This window comes from Perissodus microlepis, chromosome 9 (assembly GCF_051167445.1).
Source record: "Perissodus microlepis isolate ML-2025 ecotype Zambia chromosome 9, ASM5116744v1, whole genome shotgun sequence".
In the NCBI taxonomy this organism is placed as follows: Eukaryota; Metazoa; Chordata; class Actinopteri; order Cichliformes; family Cichlidae; genus Perissodus; species Perissodus microlepis.
The window spans coordinates 13,975,896-13,992,739 of record NC_140469.1 but is presented as its reverse complement, the minus strand read 5'-3'; the positions used below and the strand labels follow the sequence as shown (position 1 = coordinate 13,992,739).

Below are 16,844 nucleotides of genomic sequence, written 5' to 3'. Positions count from 1 at the left end.
TTTCCTTTCTTTTCTTTTCCTTTCTTTTCTCCCGGGAACAATGGTTAAGTGATGCAATGTTTGGGTTTGGAATCAGTTTACAGTTTTACAATAAAAGCGATAGATATGAATCACAGTCAGCCTGCTCGGACTTATTCTTTATTCTCATAGGGGCCTCATTGTTACACCGAGGTCCTGACCCCGGAGGCGGTTATTTGGGAGTTGTGGTTTCATGCTCCTCCATGTTTAATTGAAGTAAAAAAAATTCTCATTTGGAGCTGGAAAAATGCAAGGAATCAATGTGCGAAAATGCATATAGGTGCTTTTTTTTTCACCGTTAAAGTTTCATTCGTTTCACTTGAATGCTTTCATAAAGCTCTTTGCTATTTTCATTTTATTACACTGATTTTAGCTAATGAGTGATCAGGTTTACTTACATTTTTAACTCACAAAAAAAAGACTGTAAGGGGAAAAAAAGTTCAATAAATGACTGTATTTTAAAGATGTGAGCTTTTGGTTTGATGTTAGATTACCAACTTTGGTTCAATCTCAAATTGCCACTTCTAAATAATAAATATAAAGAAAAAAATTTATAAAAACTAAACATGTATTAATCCCATTGAAACAGTTTGAAATGATTGTTTGATGTTTTGTTCCAGGATATGAGAACTTTCTCACTGATCTTACTCTGCACATAAATGTGTGCTTTTTAGTTTTAGCTTCCTTTCTTCTTCTTCTTCTTCTTGTTTTTGCTAGAATATGTCAAATATTTCAGTTTGTGCCTGTAAGCTCACAGATTATATTTGTGCACAGTTTAAGCACCAATTTATCAGTGAAGCTAACAGCAGCTTGCTTTAGTTTGTTGTAAAGTCTCTCTTTTTAAAATAGGGTTTATTATCATTTTAAACCTTTGCACAATCTTTTACACTTTGAAGGCACACTCAGTGGAATCTGTGGGTTTTGCTCTGCATGTGAGAGCTGTAAATAAGTCAGACAATTTAAGAACATCACAGATCTAGAGCTATATCTATCTCACTAGCTAACCCTGCTTGTTATTATTCACAGTGTGGATAATAACAGTCTGATGTCCATCAGCGTTGATCTTGTTTGAGCATTAGGGAAACAGAACAAATGGAGGGTGCTGGAAGTGTCTCTGCTTAAGTAAAGGACAAGAAAAGAAAAAAATCAGTTCAGCATATTCTGAAATACATTTACATTACTCTCAGTTTGTCTTAGTTACCAGCATCCACGCTCAGGCAACACACATACAGACTGGATTTATTCTCTAACCTTTAGACATGAAAGTCAGGCCAAGCATGCGCTGACAGTTTTGTCTAAAATCAGGCCACAAGTAACCTGCTCTAACCCTGAATAGTTTTGCTATATAAACTCCTGGATCTATAAAGTTCAGGTTGTGTTTCAGTAAGATTTCTGCTCATGTTTAAAGCTCTACTGCATGCTGAGAATCCGCCACACATGTCTGTATTTTAGGATTTTAAAGGAATCCTGTTTAATTCAGCTCCATATGATATTTGGCCAGACTGGAAACTTTAAAAAAAGGACAGGCAACAGCTAAACCAGCAACAACTCAAAAAATCAGCAGCTCACAATTTAGTTAATTTCAGTCTTTTGGAGGGAAAAAAAGTGTTAATATCAGCTCCCCTTCACCTTTTCTCCCCCTTTGCTTCTGGCTTTTCTATAATAAGATCTCAACTCTCTGTGTGTGTTTGTGCTTGGCAGGGATAATTAGTGATAATTAACACAAAGATTCAGCACTTTTATGAGCTCTGTAATTAATTTACATTTTGGGAGTAATAAAACTGGTCAATGTAGAAAAAAACAGGAAGATCAGCCCCTGTTTGAAGGAGCTGCTCACTGAAAACCATTAGACTTCTACTTCTTCTGCTTTTTTCGTGAGCAGTTTTGTCTTTTATCAGCAGTGTTGTGTTACCATTAGTGTATGAATGTAATTGTTGAAAAGAATAATTGAACTTTACCCTGCTTATGTGAGCACACAGAGAGTTATTACCAGTTTTGCACGCTGTCAATCCAGACCAGAGTCTGCAGAAACAGATCTGAATGGCAGGTTACAAGTACAACTTCATGCTTACGTCAGACCTCGTTTTGGACTTTATTACAACAGAAATAAATACAGTGACGGTGTGTGACCATGTGTTCTCCTAACAAGCTGGTTCTGGAAATGCCTTGGTGTTGACACATTTTCTAAGGTCACGTTACCCCGGCCTCTTCTTAAAGGGGACGTTTATAGTTTGTTTTTTATGTAAAGACAGACAGTGAGGGGGAATTATGGGTTAAACAATGAGATCATTTGACTTCACTGGCCCTCAGTCAACTATGGGTTAATCACGAAAAGAAAAGAGGAACAAAGCGGAATCGATTACAGTGCAGATACAAAACTTCCCTTTGGCATTTAAAAACACAAAAAGCTGGGATGTGTTTGTAGGTTATGTGGCATTGTTAAAGAGGTTGTTTTTTTATATATATATAAAATGAAACAACTTCATCAGCAGTGTCAAGGATGGTAAAGGTTAAGAGAAACTGTCCGTTGAGTTGCGCATTTAACAGCCACAATGACGCAGAATAAAAAGGGCACGCGTGTGGTTCACGGTTCGTTTGTATGTTAAACAGATCAGGCAAAATAAAGGGTTAAAGAGAAAAACAAAACTTATGATTAAGTATTAAGTTTTAATTCATGAGCCCGAGTTCGAATATTTTTATTCATATTTAATTTTTAGCAAGACTTTTATTTTGAAGGAATTGGAAACTGCTTGTAAACCACATTATGCGAAGTATTAAACTGTACATGTCTAAAAATATTAAGCGCGCAATGTATGACCGGGAAATTGCGAATGTTTGACGTCAGGCTCGTGACGCAGATTCCCAACCAAAGTTGGAGCAGGAGGTTGGAGAAATCCACGCACTGAGACCTATCTTGGAGGAAAAAGCACGGCGGCACTGAGGGAGTGAAGGCTAATCTATTTCACAACCCGACCCGGAGCCAAAATGGACTTTGGACAAAGCGCGGAGTCAGAGGTCACTCCGATAGCTGCAGCGTGTGTGGCCGAGCAATAGACCGCAGTCCAGAGCATTCCTAGATAATGAACGGCAGGCAGACCACGGTCTCACTGAGAGGATGCGATGCTGTCTAAAATTAGCGTCGCAATTTATGCAACCACCGACAGACAACAATTGACAACTATAAATGGATTTGATATCTTTTTAATTACTGCAGGAAGTCATAAAATAAAAGTTTAAGCATCCGAGCTGCACAAAGATGGAACAGACAGCTCGAGGGGGCAAACTCCAAGTCAAGAAGAATAAAGAGTAGCCAATAAGAAGTCAAGTGCTCGCTGATTTCTAGTTTCCATGTGCAAAAGTGAATTTCTTTTCTTTTCAGATTTATACTTTTCATTGGATTCCAAGCCTGGACTGCGTTACGCACCGACTCCACATATTTAAGGCTCATAATGGAAATTTAAAAGTGACCTATTTACGGCTCACCTCATGACTGCCTCGAGGCTTGAGCGAGGAAGTTTCCGACACGCGCAAAAAAAGAAAGACGTCACATGTAATAAATACTAAACGCCCTGACCGAAATGCTTTGGCGAGCACCGGGGAGCAAATATGAGCTGTGTAGAGTAACTGCCCCAAAAAGAAATGCGTAATGCCAGCTCAAATGCGAAGTGGGTGAAGATGCCCATGCACGTCTCGAAGGCGTAAAAAGACCCTCGTTTCATCTGTTTATCTGGATGTGTATATTAGATTTAGCATGAGAACCCAGCTGTGCAAATCAGATGGTTGCTTTAGATAACTGTAAAGTTGTGCAAAAAAAAAAAAAGATCCTGGAAACCGCTGAATGAGTAAACGAATAAAAGTATGCACCGTGATATATATAGCAATAATTAGTGCGGTAAATCTGATTTGATAATACAATGACAATATTACACAGTCCACACCTCAATAAGTCGCCCACGATCGCATCTGCTCATCCTGGTCCGTCCCGACCTCAGAGGGTGGAAGACGGTGGCATTGTGCTCGTTCTCAATTAATAGATTAGACACGATGTAGAAATATCAGAACTAATACAATACAGACAGAGTTATGATGAAGAAGGAGTGGGGGTGTCTTCGCTCTGACGGCTGGACTGCACAGCATGCAAAGTCACACTGTAGCACAGCTGTACGAAGTGTTACAAGATGTTGATAATGTTGCACATCATCTGACACGATCCACGTCTCTGCTATCTAAACTAGAAATGCTTAATCTCACCCCCACACCCACACCCTTATCTCCCTTACATGATCTATATCCTCCCTAGAACCAGCCTATTTATTTGTGTCCTCTATAATGGACATTTGTTTCTGGTCTAGATATAATTTTGACTTATTTGAGCTACCCTACTAAGTCCTGATTTACTAAATAGGGCATCCTGGGCTTTCCATTGATATCTCATGTGTTTGGGTGGCAGGGAATTACAAACAAGTTCAATGGGAAGCTTATTTTTTCTTCTTTTCTCGGGAGGATATGACCTAAAAATCTTTTTTTTTAACCTACCCTGTGTTGCACTTCACCACAGACTCCCGCCCCGTACTTTGTGTATCTGGCTAAATAACTGAGCAGTACTGACCGGCAGCAAGTCATAAACCCAATATCCCAGTGTCAGTGTAATCGCTGCTAAACCCTTGTGGATAATATTGCTCATGGAGAGGTATGTGTGAATACTTGGAGGTCTAGTGGTCTAGTTAATACCGGGGACAACTGTAACCCGGTAAATCCCACAGTCAGAAACCAGCTATGGGGATGATTACACTGGATATAGGGTACAAATCTAAATAAAACTGCGTGGCAAAGCGTTTAAACGTATCCGTGGTACCGACAATGGAAAAGCTTGGGGGTCGCAGATGTTATTATTTATTTATTTATTCTTTCGCTGTTCTGTATATCACTGATCCGGCTGGAGGATAAAACAGCAGTGATGAATCGCACAATTAAACAACAAACCTAGATTAATACAATAAATGAATGAACGTCTTCTCGGAGATCCACAATACGCTGTGTCTTCCCCATTCAGCAGCCCCGAGTCTGCCTCTCTCTCCCTATAACCTCCCACAGCCCTCTGCTTCTCCAGATCAGCTGATCCGTCACGTGGTCTGATGTCGTGGGTCACCCTTTTGCAAAATGGAGTTGTCTGAGTCTGTGCAGAGAGGGCTACAGTCTTTAGCAGACCAGTCCGTCTTCGACCACGGCAGCTTCCAGGTGCTGGTGGACGTGTCTTTCCGGAGTCTGCTCTCCTCTCACGGCGACCCCACAGTCCTCGGTGAGCTGCTGCCTCTCCGCGCGCCGCTGCTTTTGTCTCCGCTGTTGCTTCCGGTTTCTCTCCGGGTGTGAGCGTGCGGCGGAGCTGCCTCGGTGTTTGCGGATTTTTACGGCTCTGCTGCGCGCTGCGAATTAACCCGACGGATCCCTGCGTTTATTTTAAGACATTTCACGAGTCCGAGTGGCCGCCTGCCGCCCATCAGCTGCTTCAAAGCGATCCGAGTCTTTTCGAGCTGCCTGCTTTGCATTCAGCAGCAGTCGCACAATCACACACGGCCACTCGGGATCCCTTTTGTCATTTAAACTGGCATCAAGTTCGCTCGGAGTATTAGAAAGACCACGATGGTCATTTTAGACTCTATTAGTCCGATCTGATCTCGGACACACATCCGATTGACGGCTGTAATCGCTCTTAGCAGACCGGCGAAGCGCCCTGCATGCTGATGCTATTAATCGGCTCGAATTTGTCTTGTAAATATAAATGATGCAAAATGACAGCAGACTTTTGCGCAATGTAGGTTCTAGTTTCATCACAGCTGCTTCAGCTGTTTTCACAGGCCATGTGTCGTCTAACCTCTGCGGCACCCAAACTCATTTTTACGGCGGAATTATTTAGAAAGTGAAGTACTCACTAGACAAACAAACAAAGGACCCCCCATCCCCTCCACCCCACCCCAGGCTGATGCAGCACAGGGGGCCCCATTCACATGCAAATTATCAATGATTTCCATTCTGCGCGTCAGTGTGGAGAAACCAAAGTATATGGACCCTGCATCAGACGTACACGAATTGGCTTCTCTGTTCCGCCCAGTAAGAATGTTGTAACAGCAGCATTCCTCATTCCGTCTTTCTTTTTTTTGTCATTTCAGATCATCCCGAGTTTAACCAGATAGACCAAATCCTGCTGAAGCAGAGCCACACAGCTGCCGTCACCTTCATACTGGAGGCGGTCAAACAAAACGCAGACCAGTCCACGATAAGGTACGAGACGGCACACAGAGCATTTACTGTCCACCCTGTGTGCAGGTGGTGGTTATAAATTGGACACAAACAACCTTATCTGTTGCCCGCATGAGAGTCTCCCTCCCATAACACACGTAACAGCCTGTCCTTATTATACAGATGGATCCTGTAGCCTACACTGCCTACACTTTCTTTTGTTTTCTTTGTGTGTGTGTGTGTGTGTGTCGCCTTGTTTGACCCTGACCTCAAACCTAACCCTTTCTAAGCGAAGCACCTGAAGTAGCGCGCTATTTACAAGCAGGTCATTTCATGACGTTGAGCCAAAACCGCGCTGTTTTCATGCCTCTTACAATATGCAAGGAGACAATACTTCCAGAATCCACCTCCAAGGGGACTTTTAAGTGTGGTCTTGTGGTCTTTATGTATAATTACTGTAGAACAAAGCGACTCGGGGTTTTAGTAAAGCATCCGTTGAAGTTCTGACGCTCGATGGGATATTCTGTTCGTGTAGCAGGACTTAGTTATTCTCATCTTGGAGTGAAGGAGCTTGCAAGCTGCCAGTGGAGCCATAATGTCTCCAGCAAATTAATGCTGTAGTTACGCTGATATACTTGGATCTGTGGTATTATTTATACATCTCACGAGTTTCTCATATGTAGCATTTTTTCCTCTTTGTTTTGTGTATTTTTTTCAGCTGAAGATTTTTTTCCCACTTGATCCAAGTGGTGTTGGATGTTCAAGGTGTAGAGGATGAACTGTACGCATGCCCCGAACAAGCAAGCGTTAGTTTAAAGCTGCAAACGCTTTAGAGTTCTATTATATTATTATATTATTATTACTGTTATTATTATTAATAATAATAATAATAATATTTTACTCATTGCTTCTCCACAGTCTTAACTGCAAGAAAGTCGGTTTTCAAAGTCTGCTCACAGAACCTGTGCAACAAGCTGAATTAAACTAATTGTTCCTTGGAATTGGATGACGAAGGGAATGCATGCAATTCCGCTATCTCCATATGAACTCCCTGCTGCTTTATGTAAAGCTGTCTAAGTGGACTTCCTTTCTGGGAACCAGCTGCGTTTTAAAGTATTGTCTTCTCCGTTCAGTTCCAGCCTTGAAGAGCTCACATTCAGCGCAGACAGAACAGAAATATTCTACAGCGCATACCAGGTAGCCTACATTCCAAACTAGGACGCATTTATTTCATCCTTTTTTTTCCTTCTGTTTTTTTTGGCAGACTTGCCAGCAGCTAATTGGTGCTTTTTTGTTTTGTTTTGCAGAAACATAAAAAAGATTTGGAGCGTCTTTTAGCAAGGTAAGGCATCGCTGCGTGGTTCGAGCTGGCAGTGCTTAAGAGATTTGTGGGGCTCATGTTATTTTAAGGTGTTTGCTTCGCTCTCTGGGGATGCCATCACAGCCTACTATTGCCTAGACTTTGTTTGTTTATTTATTATTTCTTAATTACTTAATTGTTTTGGTAAAACTCGAGTCGCAAATTTGCACAATTATTAACCGAATGATTTGACACGTTCAAAACTGGATATTCGAGGTCTGGAACCGATGTGCTAACGTGGGAGGAAGAGGAGGCGAGCTGTTGTTCTAGTCAGTATTTAAGCTTCTCCGCGCCAAGATTAACTGACTTGTAAATGTGGATTTATGACGTGCTAACAAACAGCTTTTTGTAGAAGAGCCACCATATATGCAAACGGATTTAACTGCAGAAAATCACTTGATGCGTAAAACCCCTGTGACGCACCGCAACTTTAAGAGTTTTTAAGAGTTTTTTAGGAGTTTTGGTCATATCATTAATTCTCTGCCTCCTCGCCGAATGAATGGGCAATATTTTCTACAGAAGCAAAGACGACTCAGTCTCTCCTTTCTTTCTCTTATAGCATAGGAAGGGGTCTACCTCACATTACCGACGCTTCGTGGCGCCTGGAGTACCACATGAAGGTGAGATCGCGAGACTAATTTCTGTCTGTTAGCGGTATATCATTTGTTGTGTGTTTTTTAAAATGTTGCTTCTCCCACAGAACGGGCAGGTGGATAAAGTCAACGATTCTTTCTATTTGATATCACTGAACACTGAGGTAACAGCCGCAGCTTTACTCTTCTACTTTCCAGCATTTATATGAAGTCTGGTATATTTCAATGGGTAACAGGACGCTTATGTTTGCTCCTTCTTTCTTCCTTCCTTTATTTATTATTATTATTTTTTAGAATGAAGGATCCTCAGAGGACATCAACTTTACTTGCACAGTGGAGCAGCTCCAGGTAGAGGAAAACTCTTGGGGTGGATAATTGTCTCGCAATTGCGTCGTACCTGTGCCATTACGCACTACAGTCACATTTATTAGCAGTCCTAAACACTCTAACCACGGAACTTATTGCTCTGTGGTAGCTCTCCTTATCGAAATGGGTGTGGATCTTTCAGGAAAAAAGTCAACATGGGAAATTGTAATATTATGTCCATGCGGTAGCTATTTTTTTCTTCACGGATTCTGATTTTGATTGAGACAGAAGCGCTACGATCCATCCTTTACTGCAGCTCACTTTAACAGAAAATAATGAACAGACTAGAAAAAGGTTAAAAATGTTTTGTAATCATTGTGGAAACATCAGCAGTGCCTTTTATAAAATCACAGACCTGCTGATATCAGCGGCTCTGTAATGAATGGATGAATGCAAGCCCTCAGTCATCTTCAGTCTAATCAGCCTGAATCTAAAGTCGCAAATTAGTCTAATCATTGTGCATAAATAATATATCTTTTTAGATAAATGGATAAATGTTGATCGGTGTCTGCCTTTTCAGGATTTGGTGGGGAAGTTGAAAGACGCTGCCAAGACTATGGAGAAAGCCAGTCAGATGTGAAGCTTGTGTCCACTTTCGTCCCCTTTATACCTGCCACTGATGTGTCACGTGTGTTATCAACCCAACAAATGTATTTGAAAGAAAAATAAAATAAATAAAATCTTCTTTGTTCTTTGACTGATTTCAGGATTTTGGTGTGTTACACGTCTCCCAAGAACTTCCCCTTTAGGACTGGAAAAAAAATATTTTATTAAAAGATTAATTTGAACGTGTGTACAGTAAAGAAACTACACCCTCGCGTTGTTTAAACAGCTTGTGTAGGATTTCTGACATAGCTGCACGACAGCGGTGTCTTTTTTTTTTCTTTCTTTCTCTCGAAGTATTTGTTACCACAAGAGTTTCAGCCCAGCCTTTCTTGAGATCTCTATTTTTAAAAGGCTATTATCAGAGATCTACGGCTTTCTCGCGTCATAAGAATTTTAGTCCATTCACTAAAAAACAAAACAAAACAAACAAACAAAAATAAAGCTCCCCGAGATTTTTTGCGTCCACCTCAGCTTGAAAAGTTCAAAGCTCCTCAGCTGAAGCAGCACGGCGGCTCGGATTCCGTAAACATCCGAGATGCCATCGTTTTCAGCGGAGGGTTAAGGCTCCAATTCATCAAGTGTGGAAGTTTATTCTTCTTCTTCTTTTTTGCACAGCATGTCAGGACAGACTGTGACAAAGGTTTGACACCAGGGCCATTTGTCATATTGGCGTATTTTCCACCAAGTGCGTGGGATCTTCAAAGCAATGAGCTGGATAGATTAATAATACAGCCACTTGGTACCTCAATAGACTTTGATGCGTTTGCTGGTCAAAACGACACGAAGTTGTGCGAGCGCGTGTGCTGCTGCTGTTATTTTTGACATCAGAGAGAGGGCACACCGATAGCCTACTTTTTACATCTGCCTGCTCCAACCATTGTGCCCTTCTCTTTCTTTCTTTTCTTTTCTTTTCTTTTAAATTTTGGATACCCATCAGGACATATTGAGCCTCGTCGTGCTGAAAAGCGACCCAAGCTGCATGGATGTGCACCGTGTGTTATTTTAAATCATGCGTCACACTTAAAAAAAAGACCAGAATAGACCGACAGTAATTTGTGAGCGCCCTTAAGCAGCTTCTCGGTGTCGTTTCAAGTCGAGAAAAAGGCACAAACCGCTAAAATAAAGATATGTTTGTTAAAAACGTGCCCATCGCGTGTAAATCAGCCTTTTTTCCTTCACGTCTTTGCTACTTTGCACATACGTAGATTAGTAGAAACAGCATACACCGACAGTAATTTCTAGGCACCCTTAAGCAACCAGACCACGTGACCAGAGCGGGGCGGTCGAACTACAAGCCATTTTGGGGACGGTGTCAGTTTCCACGGAGCACACACACACTGCTGCGTTTTACTGGGGGGCGAAGCGGATATTTTGGAGGCAAAGTTATCGGTGCCGAAGTGGGAAGCTTTCCGAGCCGGAGCCGAAGGACCGGGATCTCTTTGAAGGCGTCTGTCGGACACGCACACGCCGCGCAATCGCCGAGGAAACGGGGAGTTTTTATTCGCACATCTGAAATGCGCTCCAGTCCGCCGTGCGCTCTCCGCCACTGACAGCGTCTGCAGCCTGCTTCAAGATGGCGGCTCTACTCCTATTCATTTTCTGCTGATCGCCTCCCAACTTTCATTGTCTACTCGCCTCGGTGCCCACCGATTCCCGGCCGAACCTTCAGGTACGTCTCCTTCGATATCGTCTCTAACTAACGGGGCGAAAGGGCGAGGTTTGGGCTTTGTGTCTTTGTGTTTTCCCCCCGCTACGTCCAGCGGTGGATGTGGAGCTTTCAACGGTGGCTGCAGCGATCACCGACGTGGAGCCCCGTGTGTGGGTCTGCGCACCACTTTCCCCCCCCGCAAAAGATGTTCCCCGCTCGGCTATAAACGCCAATTAAGGGTCGGGCACATTCGCTCCTGCTTCTCCTATCGTTCAGTTACGCGTCCGTATAAGTTGGTCACGGTTCGGGTTTGCATTGCGTCGTTGGGATTTATGTAAAGTGGGAGACCCGAGGCGAACCAGACTGTGTTGGCTGCGATGCGAGGAGCAGCAAGTGCTTCAAACGGTCCCCCTGCGTTCGTGTTTCCACGTAGAGTCTTCATTTTATAGAGTTTGGATCTTTGGGGTGATGGGAATTGGGTGGCAGGTTGGTTTTCGGTGAACGTGACCGGATGTTGGATTTATTAACTTAACTTGGATCGCTCCCGTGAACGTGCCAGGGAGGCAAACCGTTTCCACCGAGCATAAATGTTTCATGACGGCTGCTTTGTAAACACTGGATTGTCGTTAAACGCGTATACGGACTACAACTGGCTGTTTGCGTTTTGGTGTGTGCTTGTCCTGAGTGGGAAGGATGGTTATTATTATTATTTTTTAAAGAAGAAATTAAGAAGGGAGAGAGAGAAAAAAAATTGGCGACTACAAAGGAGTGGCTGTGCCACTCCAGGCAGTCTGAAGCTCTGGTAATTCCACTTAAATTCACATGAGCTGTAGCCAACACAGACTGTTTGTTTGACAATTAAAAGCTCATTATGGATCGCAATAATTCCCACCTTTATACGGTCTGTGTGTTGGCGCACACTGTAGCTCCCAGTCTGGTGATGGGCGCAAGCTAGTGTTTCCTCTGTAGAGAGCGAGGGGGGGTAAAAAATTATCATTTTACCCATGAACGCTGGTGTAGACCTTGTGTGCACTTATAATGGGTTAAATGAATCTATCCCCCCGAAACACACACTCCACCACCACCCGCTTGGTTTTTGCAGGTTGACAGGCTCACATGTGTGTGAATAGGAGCGATCATGTAGCCCAGCAGACTGGATGGAGTACATCCACTGAGTAGGGAGGCATTTACACGGAATAAACGTAATTCCTTTGATACGTTTTAGTCCTGTGGTCAGTTCTAATCAGGAGCTATTTAAGCCACGGTTTTCTAAATGAACTCACAGCGACTGATGTGTTTCTTCTCATTCTTTTCTTTTTGCCATCCCAGTTTTTTTTTAAAATTGGGTTATTTCCAGCTGCTGTTGATCTACATGTAAGAGGTGAACGCTTTACAAGAGGAACTGGTCTCGTCTGGGAATAAATTAGGTTAGCACGGCTTTTACGGGTCACTACAGAAACCGATGGAAATCCCCAATTTAACGTGTCTTGTTTGAAAGAATTTAAGATGTACTAGTTGTGGAGAAATAATTGATGGCCTGCTGTCAGCACCAGCTACAGCTTAAGCCAAATTATCAGTAAAAAAAAAAAAAAAGAAAAGAAAAAAGAAGAGGAAAGCCCGTGTTGTGCACAAACCTCTGCATTCAGCGTATTCCCAACTGAATCCAGACTGTATTGTTTGATTTTTGGCTATTCAGCAATAGTCGTTCCCAAAGCGTATTAACTTTATTTTGGATTTCTTGGGCTGACCTGACTTGAAGTCTTATAAAGTAAGCAGGCAGGTCACACACACACACACACACACACACACACACACACACCCTGGCAGAGGGGAAAGCAGTTGTCCAAACACCAGCCAATCGATTAATGGCGCAACAGGCTCCCTGCATATATGTAGGCATTATCCATCATTATCCGTGTGTGAGGCATCCTTTGAACCGATTTGCTGTCCAAACTTGCCCGCAGTGGTCTGTTCACAGGCGGCCAAGGAGAGGTCGGTTGAAGCATTGAAAAGCAGCCGGGACTCGGGCATGGTGCCGACTGTGGCTCCATAAAGTAACAGTGTGGGTTCCGAGCTGGGCAGGCTGGCTCTCATCCAGCGTTTAAAGAGGGGTCACCCGCTCATATTCACTCTTTACCCCGGATAGACTTTTAATGATTGCATTAAATTAAAAATAAAAATAAAAAATGACAGCACCCAGCCGCGATAATTGTTACAAGTCCAACTTTAAAAACCAAAAAAGTGCGCCAGACTGGTCATCTTTTTCGAGACCAATTTGCCCACCGGATCGTAACTACCGGATAAAAATCTGAAGACCGGGATCCTTTGGCATCTGGTGACTTTACTCTACATGCCCTCGCTTTTTTGTTGAAATGCACTCGAGCACAGAGTGTAGCCTACATTCGACATTCGTGTTTGATACATGGACTGTGCGGTGCTTGAACTGGAAATGGCGCAGAATAAATGGTTTGTAATGACCCAGCGTGCGCCTCAACTTCGGCGCAGTCGCTGGCGTCTGGCCATATTGGTGCTGCGCGGTGTTGATGAAAAAAGCGCAAAGCGAATCAAAATAAAGCTGAGATCTCTCTCTCTCCCGGTCGGACTCGTACGCTCCTCTGTGTCTGGCTCACAGATACATAAAGCTCGTGTAAACACCTCGGGGTGGGCTTCATTCGCCCCCGTTAGAAGGAAACCCCGCAGCCCGTTGAACCGATACATGCTTCTTTTTTTCCTCCACAAAATGGCAGCCGTGCTGTCGGCAGCCTGGCAGCCCAGCGGCTGTGTGTGTGTGCACGGAGGGACTCGGAGACTCTGTCCTTCCTCGTTCCCACTCTGCACACCGGCACGGCTCGCCGTGTTGTTTTTGTTTAGACATCCTGTTGTTCTGGTCACTGGCGACGAGCCATGTGGGCTAAAAAAGCAAACGGGGTTGCCATAGAAACGCTCAGGTTTCCCCGTGGCTTGTGTAGCACACCTGACGCAGTGAGTGAGTGCCTCATATTACCCACCCCCCTGCACACACACACACACACACACACACACACACACACACACACACACACACACACACACACTTTCACCCAGTCACCCCGGTGCGCCCGTGTGGACGACATTAGCCCACTAATATTGGCAAAATTCGCCAAACCCCACAGAACATGGCAACCCTGTAAGGGGTTTACCCACTTAACTAAAGGTTTCGGTGCTAGCTGGGTCTGATTTATTTAATTTTTCACATTGTCTCGCATAGGTTTTCGTTTTTACCCCCACATTTGCGCTCTTGGTTTAAACCGTTTTCGATTTCGCTTAGAGTTTAAACCATCCATGTTTTTAAAAGTGCGCGCAAATCTGAAGTTGCGGGAGGTCAATATTCCCGTGCCGTGCCTCAGATTTCGATCCGGATTTGGTTCCTCAAAGCTCGACCGCTGCTGCCCCTACTATGTCATTAAAGATGCTGAGCTAAGGCGAAGGAAAGTGGGGAGCGCACGGCTCCATCGATCTCAGCGGAAGTGATTGATTTATGATTATTCGCCGCTGCCTGTCAATCTGCCAACGACCATCTTTCCCTCTGGTTATTTCTGGATCGGCATAAAGGTTGATGTTGCTTTATCACAGTCCAAGCAAACAGCAGTCTCGTCCAAATGGTCCGCCGTGCGTTGACAAACCTCTGCGTGCTTTTGTTTTGACCTGTCCTCCTTCTGCGCGCAGGGATTGTTGTTCCTTCCTCTCAACATGCATCGGACGACCAGGATAAAGATTACCGAGCTCAACCCTCACCTCATGTGCGTCCTGTGTGGAGGATACTTCATAGATGCAACCACCATCATCGAATGTCTTCATTCATGTGAGCAAAACTCGTCTAATTTCATTTCATTTAATTTTTTTATGGGTCAAAATCAGCTCATATCACCCGAAGCTGCTAACTGTGAGATATGTTGGATTAAATTTAAACATTCCCAGTCTTCTTTTTTCAGTGCTGCAAAATGTATTTCTTGCTCTTGCTCTCTTTTAAACTAAATTTGGCTCCTCAGGAAATGCTTTCAGATCTCATCAGACATTAACAGTTTTTTTTTTCTTCTGTGTTTTGCAGTTTGCAAGATGTGCATTGTGCGCTATCTGGAAACCAGCAAATACTGTCCCATCTGTGATGTACAAGTGCACAAAACCAAGCCACTGCTCAACATTAGGTGAGAACTGTGCTTACCATGCTCTCTGCATTTTGCTCAGCTGCCCCCGTTGTTATTGTTACCTTTTTCAGGGCCCATATAAATTTGGTTCTAAAAGTTTAGTGACGCCCGATGGCTTGAATTTAACCCCTTAAATATGATTTTTCTGTTCTTTTTAAACAGTATAGAACGTATATTTTCTGCCTTTGCAATCTTAAGCGAATACATTACTTGTTTTCGGTTTCCTTCCCTCTGCGGGTTCCCCACTAAACAGCTGAATCAGCCTCTGCTTTAAACATTCAGACATGAGAAACACATGTAGGCGTGTAGGCGACATGACATGTTTGAGGTTTTCCACAGCGATGAATACTGGTCTTATTTTTTCAGACAAGAATTGGTTTTAAATACTTGACTGAAGTTTCTTTTCCTCTCTCTCTCTTTTTAGGTCTGACAAAACTTTACAGGACATTGTGTACAAACTGGTCCCCGGCCTCTTCAAAAGTAAGAGTCGCATTTTTACTGTTCAGTCTGACTTTTGCACGTAAATTTGTCTCTGCAAGTATATTAAAATAAGAATAAATGAACATTACCGATGAGGGTATATGTAATTGCATTTGGATATGGTGTGTATGTTGTGTAGTGGAAAGCTTTGCATTGAAAAACTTGAAGTTTCAGCTTGACAGTTAATTATTTGTTGTAAAGTGCAGAGGTGTGTTGAATTGGGATGACGCTGAGTGTTATGGTCATCAAATCTGTCTGCTTTTCTTGCTGCGAGCACTAGAAGTTCATTAAAACAAACTGAGGCAGGTTCAAGCAAAACAGTTTTCAGGGTCATGTCTCATATCACCCATCTGTAAGACAGAAATGTAGGAGAATCAAATCATTATTTCCATGAATTCTCACATCGATGCCACAGTTTTAATCCAGCTTTTCTTGTGTTTCGACAAATATTTATTCCTGGAAGTCACAATATTAAGGGCGCTGAGAACTCTGGCACATGGTTTCTGAAATAAGGTAATAGTGGGAAGTGAAAGTGAATGGATTGGTAATAACACGCCTTTCTGAATGTCTTCAGATGAGATGAAGAGGAGAAGAGACTTTTACGCAGAGCACCCCGTAGATGGTGAGTCAGAAAGAAAATGTTCGTTCTTTCTTTCTTTCTTTCTTTCTTTCTTTCTTTCTTTCTTTCTTTCTTTCTTTCTTTCTTTCTTTTGGCAAAATATTTTCCGCTTCAGAGAGTCTGCTGTGCTGTAAACGCAACATATAAACCCGCCCTCACATCCAGCCGTGCATGTGTGTGTTTCTATAGCGTCAAATGGAACAAATGAAGATCGTGGAGAGGTAGCAGATGAGGACAAGAGAATTATTACAGACGATGAGATCATCAGCCTCTCTATTGAGTTCTTTGATCAAAGCAGGTACGCTTGTATTAAAAATACGTGGAAATGGAAAATAGTTGTTCCTAAAAGACTACAAAATCTAATATTTATAGAGGTTTCTCGTTAGTAGATACAGCTGTTATGATACGCTTACAGATATTGCTCCACTATAGCCGATATTATCATTCTGCTCTAGAATCATCAAAACCAGCTTAACTGACGCTGGTACCATGTTTTATAGATCAAAATATGACATGTCCTACCCACAGTGTGATGTAATGAACAGAAATAGGATCATGCGTATAATATGACAGATTTTGGTTTTTGTATTCAAATGCCTTTTAATTAATTATTTTTTAATAGTGTGTAAATTTTAGCTGCCTTTGCAGTCATTATAAAATAATATTCAAGACTTTATTTTAAGTTTATTCTAATGTTTGGAATTTGCCAAAATACTTGACTACAGTAATACTT

General features: G+C 42.7%; 2 protein-coding genes across 2 annotated transcripts in view; both read left to right on the top strand.

Moving 5' to 3' along the window:
- The first annotated feature begins 5,136 nt into the window (after window positions 1-5,136).
- commd3 (COMM domain containing 3) lies at window positions 5,137-9,258 on the top strand. Its single transcript, XM_084939126.1, has 8 exons — window positions 5,137-5,317; window positions 6,186-6,297; window positions 7,389-7,452; window positions 7,563-7,597; window positions 8,175-8,235; window positions 8,316-8,372; window positions 8,503-8,556; window positions 9,095-9,258. Exons 1-8 carry the CDS (start codon window positions 5,179-5,181, stop codon window positions 9,152-9,154), a joined length of 582 nt encoding a protein of 193 aa, XP_084795252.1. The 5' UTR covers window positions 5,137-5,178; the 3' UTR covers window positions 9,155-9,258.
- Window positions 9,259-10,461: 1,203 nt separating this feature from the next.
- Window positions 10,462-16,844, top strand: part of bmi1a (BMI1 proto-oncogene, polycomb ring finger a) — a 10,464-nt gene continuing 4,081 nt past the window's right edge. The window contains exons 1-6 of the mRNA XM_084939125.1: window positions 10,462-10,849; window positions 14,534-14,669; window positions 14,916-15,012; window positions 15,437-15,492; window positions 16,067-16,114; window positions 16,301-16,409. Of these exons, the coding sequence (XP_084795251.1) occupies window positions 14,558-14,669; window positions 14,916-15,012; window positions 15,437-15,492; window positions 16,067-16,114; window positions 16,301-16,409 (422 nt within the window). The 5' untranslated portion in view covers window positions 10,462-10,849; window positions 14,534-14,557. The remainder of the gene's footprint in view (window positions 10,850-14,533; window positions 14,670-14,915; window positions 15,013-15,436; window positions 15,493-16,066; window positions 16,115-16,300; window positions 16,410-16,844) is intronic.

What these genes read in the sequence shown, in the direction of transcription:
- commd3 (XM_084939126.1), top strand. Translation starts at nt 5,179, where the DNA reads ATGGAGTTGTCTGAGTCTGTGCAGAGAGGGCTACAGTCTTTAGCAGAC. An exon ending in GCCTGGAGTACCACATGAAG is followed by an intron (nt 8,236 to 8,315) that starts GTGAGATCGCGA and finishes CTTCTCCCACAG; the next exon opens with AACGGGCAGGTGGATAAAGT. An exon ending in TGATATCACTGAACACTGAG is followed by an intron (nt 8,373 to 8,502) that starts GTAACAGCCGCA and finishes ATTATTTTTTAG; the next exon opens with AATGAAGGATCCTCAGAGGA.